Source organism: Dioszegia hungarica (assembly GCF_025882075.1).
Source record: "Dioszegia hungarica strain PDD-24b-2 chromosome Unknown MKK02contig_2, whole genome shotgun sequence".
In the NCBI taxonomy this organism is placed as follows: domain Eukaryota; kingdom Fungi; phylum Basidiomycota; class Tremellomycetes; order Tremellales; family Bulleribasidiaceae; genus Dioszegia; species Dioszegia hungarica.
This window is the reverse complement of record NW_026515766.1, coordinates 484,250-497,131: the sequence shown is the minus strand read 5'-3', so window position 1 is coordinate 497,131 and position 12,882 is coordinate 484,250. Positions and strand designations below refer to the sequence as shown.

The 12,882-nt window shown below is 55.7% G+C and overlaps 4 protein-coding genes across 4 annotated transcripts; 2 read left to right on the top strand and 2 right to left on the bottom strand.

Moving 5' to 3' along the window:
- Positions 1 to 132: 132 nt before the first annotated feature.
- On the top strand, positions 133 to 1,580 carry MKK02DRAFT_39543 (uncharacterized protein; the record flags this gene model as incomplete). Its single annotated transcript, XM_053090643.1, has 9 exons — positions 133 to 234; positions 295 to 300; positions 352 to 522; positions 575 to 680; positions 740 to 801; positions 863 to 902; positions 962 to 1,081; positions 1,129 to 1,505; positions 1,557 to 1,580. The coding sequence occupies 9 exons, from the start codon at positions 133 to 135 to the stop codon at positions 1,578 to 1,580; spliced, it is 1,008 nt and encodes a 335-aa protein (XP_052949024.1).
- A 169-nt stretch (positions 1,581 to 1,749) lies between these two features.
- Positions 1,750 to 2,553, bottom strand: MKK02DRAFT_29348 (uncharacterized protein; the record flags this gene model as incomplete). Its single annotated transcript, XM_053087801.1, has 3 exons — positions 1,750 to 1,848; positions 1,929 to 2,094; positions 2,144 to 2,553. 3 exons carry the CDS (start codon positions 2,551 to 2,553, stop codon positions 1,750 to 1,752), a joined length of 675 nt encoding a protein of 224 aa, XP_052949023.1.
- A 378-nt stretch (positions 2,554 to 2,931) lies between these two features.
- Positions 2,932 to 4,711, bottom strand: MKK02DRAFT_19392 (putative maltose porter; the record flags this gene model as incomplete). The annotated part of the gene is made up of 5 exons (XM_053086088.1): positions 2,932 to 3,256; positions 3,304 to 3,559; positions 3,613 to 4,119; positions 4,166 to 4,463; positions 4,508 to 4,711. The coding sequence occupies 5 exons, from the start codon at positions 4,709 to 4,711 to the stop codon at positions 2,932 to 2,934; spliced, it is 1,590 nt and encodes a 529-aa protein (XP_052949022.1).
- A 1,023-nt stretch (positions 4,712 to 5,734) lies between these two features.
- MKK02DRAFT_39540 (uncharacterized protein) lies at positions 5,735 to 12,504 on the top strand (the record flags this gene model as incomplete). Its single annotated transcript, XM_053090642.1, has 35 exons — positions 5,735 to 5,960; positions 6,083 to 6,178; positions 6,245 to 6,589; positions 6,642 to 6,749; positions 6,794 to 6,861; positions 6,915 to 7,049; positions 7,108 to 7,165; positions 7,217 to 7,293; positions 7,345 to 7,425; positions 7,473 to 7,583; positions 7,631 to 7,786; positions 7,838 to 7,997; positions 8,043 to 8,136; positions 8,188 to 8,335; positions 8,389 to 8,583; positions 8,636 to 8,699; positions 8,753 to 8,819; positions 8,875 to 8,986; positions 9,036 to 9,186; positions 9,243 to 9,253; positions 9,309 to 9,382; positions 9,431 to 9,467; positions 9,513 to 9,580; positions 9,635 to 9,774; positions 9,808 to 9,978; positions 10,032 to 10,155; positions 10,208 to 10,384; positions 10,437 to 10,519; positions 10,566 to 10,684; positions 10,739 to 10,853; positions 10,907 to 11,116; positions 11,167 to 11,265; positions 11,318 to 12,127; positions 12,182 to 12,364; positions 12,413 to 12,504. 35 exons carry the CDS (start codon positions 5,735 to 5,737, stop codon positions 12,502 to 12,504), a joined length of 4,965 nt encoding a protein of 1,654 aa, XP_052949021.1.
- Between the last annotated feature and the right edge of the window lie 378 nt (positions 12,505 to 12,882).

The following is a 12,882-nucleotide window of genomic DNA, read 5'->3' as shown; positions in this document are numbered from 1 at the left end:
AGCTCTGGTATTGCCCGTCCAGCCGTCAGAATCACCAGAAACTTCGCTGCGGCTCGTCCACAAGCACTCTATTCAGCTCCCAATACGAATCTATTTCCAGCGGCCTATACCACCTCAGCAGCACCGAGCAAGATGAAGGCTATTCTGATCAAAGATGGGAAGGGACCGGCGGAGAACTTGTACTTGGGGGAAGAAGCGACGCCCGAGCCAAAGAAGGGCGAAGTGCAAGTCAAGGTGAGCTGACCTTGTCCTCGCGCACCATGAACCAGCGGAATGACGGAGCTGACTCTCCAGATCAAGGTAGATGCCGACGGTCCCAACGTTCTGGTCTAGTCAGGAGCTGATGTCCAGACCTTCGGACTGAACAGGATGGACCTCATGCAGCGGGAAGGCAAGTACCCGCTCCCCGCGGGCGCAAGCAAGACGATCATGGGTGTAGAGTTTGCCGGGACGGTCACCAAGCCCGGAGAGGGGAGCGACAAGTTCAAGGAGGGGGATGAGGTCTTTGGGTTGGCTTACGGGGTGAGCTCGATCATTTCTGCCCTTGTATGAAGCTAAGGAGCTGATGTGACAGGGAGCATACGCGGAGTATATCTGCGCAAATGAGGCTATGCTTTTGCCTAAGCCGAAAGAGCTGAGTTGGGTACAGGCGGCGGCGCTTCCGGAGAACTGGATGACAGGTGAGTCGACGGTCGAAGGCGGAGGATGGAGACTGACTGTGGAAGGAGCTTACAGGCAGCGTATCAGGCTCTGTTTTTGGAAGGGGGCATGAAGGAGGGGTCAAAAGTTTTGATACATGCTGTGAGTCAGCTAGCACACACACCTGAGTCTTAGAGACCAAGAGCGTATAGCTGATAGCCAGGGCGCATCTGGTGTTGGAGTAGCTGCTATCCAACTTGCTCGTGAGCTGACTTTTGCCAGGATATCCATACATCGAGGGGAAAAAGCTGACAAGCTATAGTACAGGTCGGCAAGGCCGAGCAGGTTTTCACTACCTGCGGAACAGATGACAAGGTCAAGTTCCTGCAGAAGCTCGGCGGCAATTCTGACAAGCTCCACGCTATCAACTACAAGTCGCAGAGTAAGTTCCTGCTCATCATCTCGCCGACCACCTTACTGACCCCCCAGATTTTGAAGAAGAGATCAAAAAGGTGACCGAAGGCGTCGACCTGATCATCGACTTTATTGGCCGATCCTACTTCACTTCCAACCTCAACCTTCTCAACCGAGACGGCACCCTCGTCTTCCTCGCCATGATGTCCGGCCCGAAACTCGAGCCTGATACCAACATCATGCAGGTCCTCTTCAAGCGGCTGACGATCAAGGGCACGACCCTGCGGTCGAGGACGGTCGAGTATCAGGCGGATCTGTTGCAGCGGTTCGAAAAGCATGCGCTGGGGCTGATCAGAGAGGAAAAGATGAAGATTGAGGTGCATGAGGTGTTTGATTGGAAGGATGTCGTCAAGGCGCATCAGGAGATGGAGGCGAATAAGAACAGCGGGAAGGTGAGTTGATGTGCCTTGGTCTTTTGTATGGGCATCAGCTGATCAGGATAGATTGTTTTCGAGGTCCGTGAATAGGACTCTCGAGAGGGTTGATGAGTCCCTATGTAGCTCTACTGCTTCGTTCGAGGCGCAATAGATCGCAGACCAGCTTATAAGCTAGCATACTGATGCCATGTACTTTCCTTCGACATCTTCAATCCGACATCATTACGCATCAAGACGAGCTACTTCTTCCCCCTCCTCCTCAAAGCCCATACAACCCCGGCACCGTAAACCCATTGGTTTCCGGGTCCCTCTTGAGCGTCACTTCCGGACTTGTGACGCTCAACGAGCCATGTCGGATCTGGCAGATCAGCGTCGTCCCCTCTACCTCTGAGCTCAACGCCTCAAGATCCGATTGAGGTATATGGCGGAGAGACTCACAGAGGCCCACAATCCCCCCGTGATCTTCTCAAAGTCCGCCAAGGGGATCTTCTTCTGCTTCCATACCTTCTTCTCCTCTTGCAAGTTGAAGAGCTTGTAGAAGACCTGGGCATTGGGGACCACGCCATTGCACGTAAACCGCTTGCCTTTGTGCCTACATGACGGTCTGGGGGGTGAGCTCCGTCCATAAGAGAGGCGATGCTGTCAGGACTTACTGCCACTTCATCTGACTGGTAATACCGCTCTGCATAACCTTTGCAAACACTTTCGCCATCGCCTCTACTTCTTTCTCATCCATCGACGATCTGGTTGCGCCAGATCCAGATCCGGACGCAGTGGCGCTAGTCTTCTCGCTCTCCAGCCTGCGGTATGCGGATTGGAGCTCGATAAAGTGCTCAATGACCTCATAGAAGGGGAGATCCGCGAGGTCCTCGGGAGTGTAGGCGAGGAGTGGGCTAACGGGGGAAGGGGCAAAAGTGGTGGTAGTCTTGCTGGTGCTGGTACTGGCTTTGACGGCGCTCTTTCGTGGGGCTTTGGCCGGACGGGGTGCGGACCGAGCGACGGATTCGGGCGCGTAGGCCTCGTCGTCGTCGAGGGCGGCTAGGGCGCTGCTGCGCTTGGACATTTCGATGAATGTTGTATGGGTAGCCTTACAGTGGATAATGCAGAGATTAGGGACTTGAGTGGGTATATCTTCGGTTTTTAGAGTATGTTTTGACTGCCTGCTTTTCTTTCTAGCCCGGTTCAAGCTCATACACTGACCACCTGCACCGATGACAAGACCTATCACAGGCTACAGTATACATCTATTCTCGCAGATTTGCCTGCGTATATCTCTCGTTGTCTCGTATGAGTTCTTGCCTCCTAACCCTTCTGGACCTTTTCAGGCTCATATATTGAACCAAGGATGTACCGTACTGACTACATGCACCAATGACAAGAACTATAACAGCCTTTATACCTATGTTTCCTATTCTTCTGACTTCTGACCCAAACTCCCCATCTACTCATCCTCCTCAAGGTTGATCTGAGTCTTGGAGAATTTTCTTGCCGCCACCTTCCTGCGGAAGAGGATATCCAGCTCTCGGTAACTCCGTCCCTTGTACTCGGGGAGGCAGAAGTACGCGACGACGAGGGTGAAGAGGGCGGTTCCGCCCCATACATAGCCGCACTTGCCGAAAAGGGCGGCGCCGGTAGGATTGAGCATCCAGGACGAGAGGAAGATGCAGGGGATGTTGATGATGTAGTACGAGGCGCGACCGACACCGGTCGTGAGGGGTCGAAGACGGATAGAGGAGGTTTCACCGATGACGGCCCATGAGACGGGACTGGGAGTCAGCCTGATGATCAAGGTTTAGGTGGAGAATGGACTTACGCAGCCGTGAAGGTGAACCAGACAGAGACAATGAGACCGAAAGCGGCTTGTGCGTTGGAAGCGGCTGTGGATTGCCCGACGGAAGCGGCGATACCGAGTGCGAAGAGCATGACGACGTTGAACCCGGTACCCCAGAGGTAGATGGTACGACGGCCAAAGTAGGTGGTGAGTCCCCAAGAGCCCATGACGAAGACGGCTTGGAGAGCAGAGGTGATGAGACCGAGGGCGAAAGCGGTGTTGGTGTCCATACCAGCTTCTGCAATGGTTGTTAGCGGAGCTCTCGGCACTTCACGCTGATGTCACACTCACGCTCAAAGAAGAAGACGGCCTGGTTGGCGATGAGGTTACCGGCCAAGTTCTGAGCGGCATAGATACCGCAGACGATGAGGGTGCGGCGGAGGTCGGTGCCCTTGAAGAGCTCGAGAAGGCTAGGGTTTTCGTGTGACTCCTGGTCGATGACTCGGCGCATCATCGCGACGGCCTCCTGAGGTTGGACGAGCGACTTGCGGCCGAGACGGACGACGGACCTGGCAGCCTGCTCCATCCGACCTTTGCGGACTAGCCACCAGGGGGATTCGGGAGCGAGGAACATGAGGACAGCGAGGGGAGTGGGGAACATCCATTGGAGGGCGGTGGGGATCCGGTAGGCGGCGGTGGTCAGGAGGGGCTGGTACGCGTAGCAGACACCGCCGACGATGATGGCGCCGAGAGCCCAGAAGAGCTGGAGGACTTGGGTGGCCGGGGCGCGCAGACGCATGGGGACGATTTCGGAGCAGTAGGCGGGTGAGATGGCGATGAAGATACCCCAGCTTATGCCTGCACTGTCAGCCCGAATTATAGGTGCAAAGAGAGCAAAACTCACCTTCGAGCAGCTGAGAAGCGAAAAAGACACCGAGAGAGTTGGCGAAGAACATGATGAAGATGGTGGCGTTGAGGAACATGAGACCGCCAATGCAGGCCCACCGGTATCCGATGGCAGCCGCGATGGGACCAGCGATAAAGACACCGATGAGGGCACCGACCGGCCCACCGCACTGCAGAGCAGACTGCCAGCTAGTTTCGATGACAAAGCCCCCCGAGCCGTCCGGGATACCGTAGTCCAGTCGGAACTTGGGAAGAGCAACGAAACTGCCCATGAGGAAGACACAATATGCCTCCATCTTTACCATCAGCATCGTCTCCAGCACGTCGATAAGGAACTCACGATGATGGTTGAGGACATGATGAAACTCCAGAAACACGCCATAGGATACGCCTTGACCGCCTCCATGACCGTCATGTTGAACTCTGCACTCTCCGCCTCCATCGCGTCCTGCCGAAAGTTCGCCTCGGTCTTGACGTCCCCGACATGCTGGACGTCGTTCTTCTCGTGCGGGTAGGTATTGGCTGCCTGGATTTCAGACGACATTTTGGCTAAGAGAGTAGAGAGATGGAGGGGATTTGGGGTCAAGAGGGGGACCATGCGGACCTCTTATACTTGTGCTCGAGTCTCCACGGGGCTCAGGTGGGGTTCAGGTCACCTGCCGAAGACATCGGAAAGATCGCCGCCGCCGGCACAAAATATCCGCCGGGGGGATGCGTCATGCGGTTGCCATTCAAATTTGCCGCATCGACTCTAATCTTAGACGAACGCCTTGTGCTGTCTTGGGATCCCTTGTGCCGAATATACAGCGGCGTCGGCGCAGGAAATCGTCCGTGAAGTGTACGGCGGTGCCGCCTGCGGTGGAGCAGAGCAGTAGCAGAGCTGGGCGCGGTGGTAGAGTTGCTGGAGGGGCCAGAGCGGGCGGACCAAATACGCAGGCTGTTTGCTTCGGCTATTGATCGATTTAACCTTCCCGGCGGTCCGGGGCGACCCGGCGCCGGGGGACACAAGATGCCGATATCTGCCGCTTATCATAACGGCAACGTCCGCAATTTTGCAAACAGATTTTTGATCAGATCAACGCGTCCATCTAAAACAAGACTGGAGCGATAGCTACTCGGTACGCCCATAGCAGCTACGAAGTTGACCTCAACAGCCACATGGAGGATGCACTTGCAGTGTGGTAACAGCACCTACGAGCGAGGAGTGCGGCGGAACTGGGCAGCCCGCCCGGGATATCTAGACAATATGGCTGGCTGTCATGCTCCGGTATTCCCTGACATCTCTGGTCTGCCTTCGCTTGTGCCTGCACTCACTGGTAACGACTTAGCAGTCCCCCAAATGCATAGCACTGTGCCACATTAGCTGCCACAATGCCACATTGCCTCGAATCCACGTGGAGATTTGTTTCCGCTTGGAGGAATGTGGTCCGCCTCAACCTCCACCGCGCTCGGTCCACTCACCCAACTCATCAATCCAACTTACTCCTTCCTCTGCTCCTCCTTCGTACTTCTTCCTTCTCCCACGTCTCCTTCCCAGGCTCTTCTGTATACATTCAGCTATACTATAATGACAAGCGCTTACGGGGGCGACCCCGATATCGACCGGCTCATGGGCCTTTTAGACAGTTCTTCTTCCCCTTACAAGTTTGAGGACGAGTATGATGGGGGTGGCAATGGCTCCGGTGGTGGTGGTGGAGGAGGCGGTGGAGAATATGGATATGGGAACGTGGATAGAGGGGAGTCGCCAGGCCAAGGGGGCGGCGGGCGAGGTGATGATGGATATGGAGAGGATGGTAAGTTGACGGATTCCCCTTCCTCCCCTCACTACCTCAATCCCAATGCCCGCATTCCCCCTTTCTTCCTTCCTGTCCTCTTATGCCGCCACCTAATGATTAGCACTGGAGCTGATGGTAAGAGCAAAAGTCGGGTCCATCAAAGCCATCGTCATCATACGCAAGAGGTTACGGGGAGGAAAGAGGCATGGACATGAAGCCCAGCATGGAGTACAACGGTGAGTTTTGCCACTCACCATATCCTTCATCGGTACTACTCAGAGGAGCTCAAGCTGACTTCCCAGCCTTTGGTTCGAGCGGAGATCTCAATGAGCCCCGCCAACCCGCTCGAGTCTCTCTTCACCGAGGCAAATCGACCGCTCCTCGCCTTCTGCCTTCCGGTAACGAATCAAGCGCGATCAGCTCGGCACCAGCCTATCGCACCCAAGACCTACGCAACTCTGGTCCTTCTGCTCCCGCTTCGTATCACAGCAAGAAGCTACTGGAGGACGACCTCGAAGATCTCGGAGGACCTCAGCCTCCTCCCGGAGCTATCATGGGGTCGAGCAGATTCCCGCTCGACAAGTCTGACCCGCTGGGGGAGTATGATGGGGTCCAAGAGGCGCTTGACGCGCGTGATGCGGAGCTAGGTGAGCCAGCTGTGATGCACATAATTCCGGAGCACAGCTGACGTGGTGATAGAAGCGGTGGAAGAGCAGGTCGCGACGGTGGACGTCATCCGAGCAAGAGAGCAGAAGGAGTTCCCAGCGGACTATGGACAGAAGTCTCTTGTGCCAATCACGGCTCTAGGTGAGACCTTCCTTCCACGTGAGAAGGATGATGCTGATGAACAGACCCAAACCACACCCCGCTTTTCAACTTCCCTACCTTCAACAGGATGCAGTCCAAGGTGTTTGCGGATGTGAGCTCCCGTCCTTGATGATTACTGTATCGCACGATAGCTGATATTGACAGATCTATGGGGGAGACGAGAACATCGTCGTCACTGCGCCGACATCTTCCGGAAAGACAGCCATCTTTGAGCTGGCCTACCTACGGATGAGGAAGGAAAACCCAGGCCGACTCGCTATCTATATGGCACCTACGAAGGTGTGTCCCACTCAGCTGCGCATAACGCATAACCAAGGGAGGTCAGCTGATGCCGTAGGCTCTGTGCAGCGAGCGAGCTAGAGACTGGAAACACCGCTTCGACAAAGTTGGGACCTGTGAGTCATTGCATACTTGGAATTCCACACACACTCAGCTGATCTTCCGAGGCGTCGAGATCACTGGGGATACCAACACTGTCGGTCTGGACAGGTTGCTGGCCACAGCGACGCTCCTCGTTATTACGGTGAGCTGAAGTGCTTACACCTTGGTCGAGAAAGGAGCTGACACCATCCAGCCGGAAAAGCTCGATGTCCTCTCCCGCCGCGTGGCCAAGTATACTAGCCTTGAGAATCTCAGACTGGTAATGATCGACGAGGTGAGCTCCCTTCCACTTACTCAGCGGGGCGTCAGCTGACAGGACAGGTCCACATCCTCGGCGAGTCTAGGGGCGCCACGCTCGAAGTGGTCATGTCCCGCCTGAAGAAGCGGTGCACTTCATACGAGCCGATCCGCTTTGTCGCCGTCAGCGCTACTGTGAGCTAGTCCTATCACTTAGACCTTGTGCCATGACTAACGTGCAGGTCCCCAACATCCGAGACGTTGCTCGATGGCTCGCTCCGCCTCGCTCCCAAGCTACACCAGGAGTCTTCATCAATGGCGCCAACGAAGAGACCGTGACCGGTAACAGCGAGGACCGACTGCAACTCAAGACTATGCCCGAGGCAAAGCTATGGCAGGTGAGCTTTTGGGGTCGATACATGTAAAGGCGCGGTAGCTAATACGAGCAGTTCGGTGAGGATTACCGTCCCGTCCCTCTCACCAAGGTCGTCAATGGGTACGACGGGAGCGACTGGACGCTTGGCAAGAAGCTGGACCAGGAGCTTATGCCGCTCATCATCGAGCATGGCGCGGGGAAGCCGATCTTGGTATTCTGTCCTACAAGAAGGGGTAAGCTGGGCAACCCAAATACTCCAGAGCATAGCTGACGAGCAGCTTGCCAAGCTACCGCTGCCTTCCTTCACGAGCGGTTCCAGGAGCTCTGTGCATCTGGCGGATCAAGGAGGCCTCTGCCTTGGCCTAAAAGCCGGTAAGTGATCGAGCAGCGGTCTGACACGAGCTGCGAAGCTGACTGCTCCAGCGAGGCAGCCTCCTTCAACGACCCGCAGCTGCAGCTCTGGTGGACTTCCGGTATCGCCGTCCACCACGCTGGTATAGAGAATACCGACCGTCGAGCAATCGAGGACGGGTATCGAAGTGGGGCTATATCCGTCATCTGCTGTACCTCGGTAAGTTGTCTCTCGAGCCAATGGTCTTCTCGGCCTCGAAGCTGATCGCCCAGACTCTGGCAGTCGGTGTCAACCTCCCCGCTCATCTGGTCATCATCAAAGGCACCCAGACCTGGGCAGGCGCCGCCAACGGCATGAGGGAGTACTCGGATGTCGACATCCAGCAGATGATGGGTCGAGCTGGAAGGCCGCAGTACGACAACTCTGGTACAGTGATCATCATGTGCGAGAAGTCCAAGGTTGGGATGGTGAGTTCCGCTGTCTCCTTTCCGATGATGGGAGCGGGAGCTCACCCAACAGTATCGCCAAAAAATCTTTTCGCAGACTGTGCTGGAAAGCTGCCTCCATACCAACCTGTCTGAACGTGAGTCGAGCACTCCGCGTCCGTCCCGAAGGAGAGTGGAATTGACAAAGCAGATATCAACAGTGAGGTCGGGCTCGGTACGATCAACAGCCTCAAGAGCGCTCAAGATTGGCTCGAAGGGTGAGCACCAGCTAGAAAGGGTGGAGCTCACTTGGGATCAGCTGATTCGTTTTAGGTCATTCCTGTGGATCCGCATCCAGCAGAACCCGAGCGCATATACCAGCATCAAGAAGACTATGAAGGGGTCCAACGAGACGTGGGACAAGGTGTTGGAGAAGTATGTGAAAGTGAGCTTTCTCTATCCGCAGCTTGACGGACATGTAGCTGACTGTCCAGCTGGGTCTACAGCAATTGAGGAGTATAGAGCTGGTCACGCACAAGGGGTGGAGTATGGAGATGAAGAAGACGGGCACGATGTCGGATGACGATCCGATGGAGGACCTTCAGCATACAGCTTTGGGGAAGATCATGAGCGAGTGCTGTATCCGTAAGTCTTTCTTTGCCGTGCAGTCCCGAAAAAAAGATCAGGCTGACGACGAGCAGAGCTGGGCACGGTAGGCTGACGATCTCGAGGCTATTGCGAAGGGACAGACAGCTGACACGCTGCAGATGGAATCCATCGTCGAGCTTGGACCAAAGGCGGACCTACAGGATTGCCTCGAGACTTTGAGCGGGGCTTGCGAGTGAGCTACGCAAATCTTACTGTTGGATCTTGTCGCTGATATCTATAGGTTTGAGGATCTCCGCGTTCGCCAAGGGGAAGCAGGGGTAAGTCAGTCTTGCTTGAAGTCCCGCAAAAAGCTGACTTCCCAGTTTCTGAACCAACTTCGGGCCAGTCCGGAGATCCGGTTTCCCCTTGAGGATCCCGTGAAGACCTATGCGTGAGCTGCCAGGCCAGCTTCCTCTACCATACAAGCTACATAGCTCACCGATAGCGACAAGGTCTACCTCCTCCTTCAAGGACGCTTCGCCGCTATCGAATGGGATAGCGTCAAGGGCAAGACCAAGACCGAGAACAGCTCCTGTCAGCAGACCCTTTTCACCATCTATCAGTCTGCGCCTCGCATTGCTCAAGGTAAGCGTCCAGTCTGGTCAGTACTGACTATAGCCATCGCCCGCGTCATGACTACCCGCAACTATGGCTCGGCGTCCAAGGCTGGTCTGGAGCTGCTCCGGATCGTCAACGGCAAGGCGTGGGAGAATCAGGCGTCCATCTTCCAGCAGCTCAGGAATATTGGGCCAAAGTCGATGAAGGTGCTCGGAGCCAATAACGTCCTCAGTAAGCTATAGTCTGCCCTGAATGACAGGTGATCTCACAGCTGATCCCATCAGCCTGGCAAGACCTCCTCAAGACCCCTCCTGCTCAGCTGGAGCACTGGCTCGCTCGAAACCCTCCTTTCGGCTCGAATCTCATCCGAGAAGCGCTCGCCAAGGACCGGTATGAGGTGACCATGCGGTGAGTGTCACATGTCCCTCCGCTCACTCAATAAGTCAACTGATGTCTTCAGACAAACTGCGGCTACTCTCGACCAGGATGGGTTCCCTTCCATCACCTTCACTATCAATCTCAAGAACGAAAAGAAGGGCGTCGACGAGAAGGACGTGAGCAAGTACATCAGGCGGAACAATCTCTCGATCCTCACCATCCGCTCCGATGGGGACTGGATTGACTATCGACGGGCACTGTGAGTTCCACGTCCCAGCACGTCACCATTGAGAGGTTGGCTGACTCTGCAGCGCCAAGAAGATGGTCAAAACGGAGTTTGAGCTGAAGGCGGAACTCAGCGCTCCGGATCAAACTATCATCATTGAGGCTGGAGGTACGCTGCTTCAGCATCAGTAGCCAGTGTCGAGCTCACTCAACAGTTGATGAGACATCAGGCTTGACCACCAGAGCGACTCTTCACCCGGACCTCAGTCAGCTTGACGATGTCGATTATGCTGCATGCGAGGAGAGGCGTCTCGCTCGGGAGAAGAAGGAAGCGGTGAGTAGCCAGCAGCTTGTTCCTCTCCGAAAGAATGCGGCTGATCTCCCTCAGAAGGAACGCCGTCGAGCTGCCAAGGAGGCTGAAGGGGGTATGGTGATCGAGCGAGACCTCGACGCGGAGGAGATGAAGAAGCGAGACAAGTCGGTCAGGAACCGCAAAGTCCGACGTGAGCTCCTTCCTTCTCTGTTCTGCGATGTATGAGCTCGGCTGATGATCCAGCCGAGGACTTCAGGAAGGAGGAGGCACACGAGGGCGGCTGGGAAAGGCCCAAGTCCATGCCGAAAAAGCTGGATCTGCCACTCGATGAGGCGGATGTGATGGAGGTGGATGCTGGAGCGGTTAGCGATGAGGCCATGGAGGATAATGAGTTTGATGACGGGCAAGGCAGGCCCAAGGCTAGGGCGGAGAAGTCTGCGAGGGTGAAACCATGTGAGTTGGCTCTAATCAAGTACCTCTCCAGAACCAAGCTGATCTATCAGCCTCCAGCTACAAGGCCAGGGAGCGCACTGGATCCTCGTACATTGACGGTGAGGCCGAGGAGTCGGATGTGGACTCGCTCAACATCCGTCCCGGCAAATGTGAGCTCTCCTGTATATCTCGAGATCATCATGGAACAGCTAACAGGTATAGCCACCTCCCACCGCGACTACGAGCACCCAACCAGATCCTCCCTCTTCATCGACGACGAAGCGGAGGAGTCGAGCGACGGCGGTATCGAGGCTCTCGACGCCCACCCCGTGTCCAGCAGCATCAATAAGCGCAAGAAGCACAGCAACAAGCGGCCTCAAGACGAGATCGATAGCGACGACAGCCTCGTCATGGACAGCCGCAAGGCGCCGAAGCTCACCCAGCCTAAGCGCTCGACTGCTCCCACGGCTCGCTCTCCTCGAGCCGCCTCATCGCCCGTCGGTATCAAGGACTTACAGCCAGCTCGGGCCGACACCCTCGTTGATCAGTCCCATCCTTCGAGCCAGCTCACCCTCGTCGGCATCAAGCAGCCTCTCTCCGCTCCGATGCAGCCCGTCGAACAGCAAGACCCCGAGCCCGAATCTGACGACTGGTTCGGTGACGGCGCCGACTTGTCCAGCTTCATCATCATCCCGGACGAGCCCAAACCTCGTCCCAACAATCAGCTCGCCCGGTCGCCCGACCTGAGACATCCCACTTTATCCTCCATCCCCTCACCCGCAAAGCGCTCCACCGCAGCTCTGGCTCCTCGGCGAACGCCCAAGGGGCCAGTCCGATTCGACTCGCAAGAATACATTCAAGACCACTTCGACCATGTCGACGAGCGCGATCGTAATGGCGTGGGCGCGGGAGAGTATCATGAGCAGGTGGGGTCCGAGCAGGAGGTGGTGTATGAGGGGGGAGAAGAGGTGGACATGTACATGGATATGGAGCAAGGGGGGCAGCTATACGACGGCCAATCCGACAACATCTGTGAGTTAGATTGAGTGGAGTCAGCAAAGGCAGCGAGCGCGAGCTGATGTTCAGATTATGACACCTCCGCTTCCCAAAACGAGTACTCGCAAGACCGCAACTACGACTTCACCAACATGCACATGCAGCAGCCATACCAGCAAGGCGACGCCAGTGCATCCGCTTTCTATGGCGATTACGACAACACCAACGACGAGATGCCCTTCCAGTCGCGGTCCGAGATGGAGCAACCCAGGGGTAAGTCCATGTCGTCCGTGAGACTGGAAGCCGTAGCTGACAAGTCAGAATCCCCAGCGCCCATCCATCGGCAAGGCTTCGCCACGCTCTCATCGGGCGATATCGGTCCCGAATCCCACGCCTATGTTCAAACCTTCTAATCAAGTCGCCGAGCGAGGTAGAAACTGCCCCGGTGTGCGGGGGTAGGAGAAGCAGGGGAGACTGTGTATAGACTTAGGAGGAGATGTGCTTCGTAAACATGCTCCGTGCTGTATGATCGAACATGAATTTATGATTTATGTACATAAGTGTGCATGACTATAGTCATTACCTCGTCGATTCCAGATCTCCGCATTCAGCTGAAAGTAGTTGTTCCACTCAATTGCAAGGTTTGCGGCAGCTTCGTGGTTTCTGCTTACATCTTAGGCACAGCATCGTGGACAGAGTGACAGTATGACATCTTCTGCAAAGGTGTAGATCATCCGCACTTCTCGCACCTTACGGTATCTGAGTGATCAGCATCGTCAGGAACAAAGATC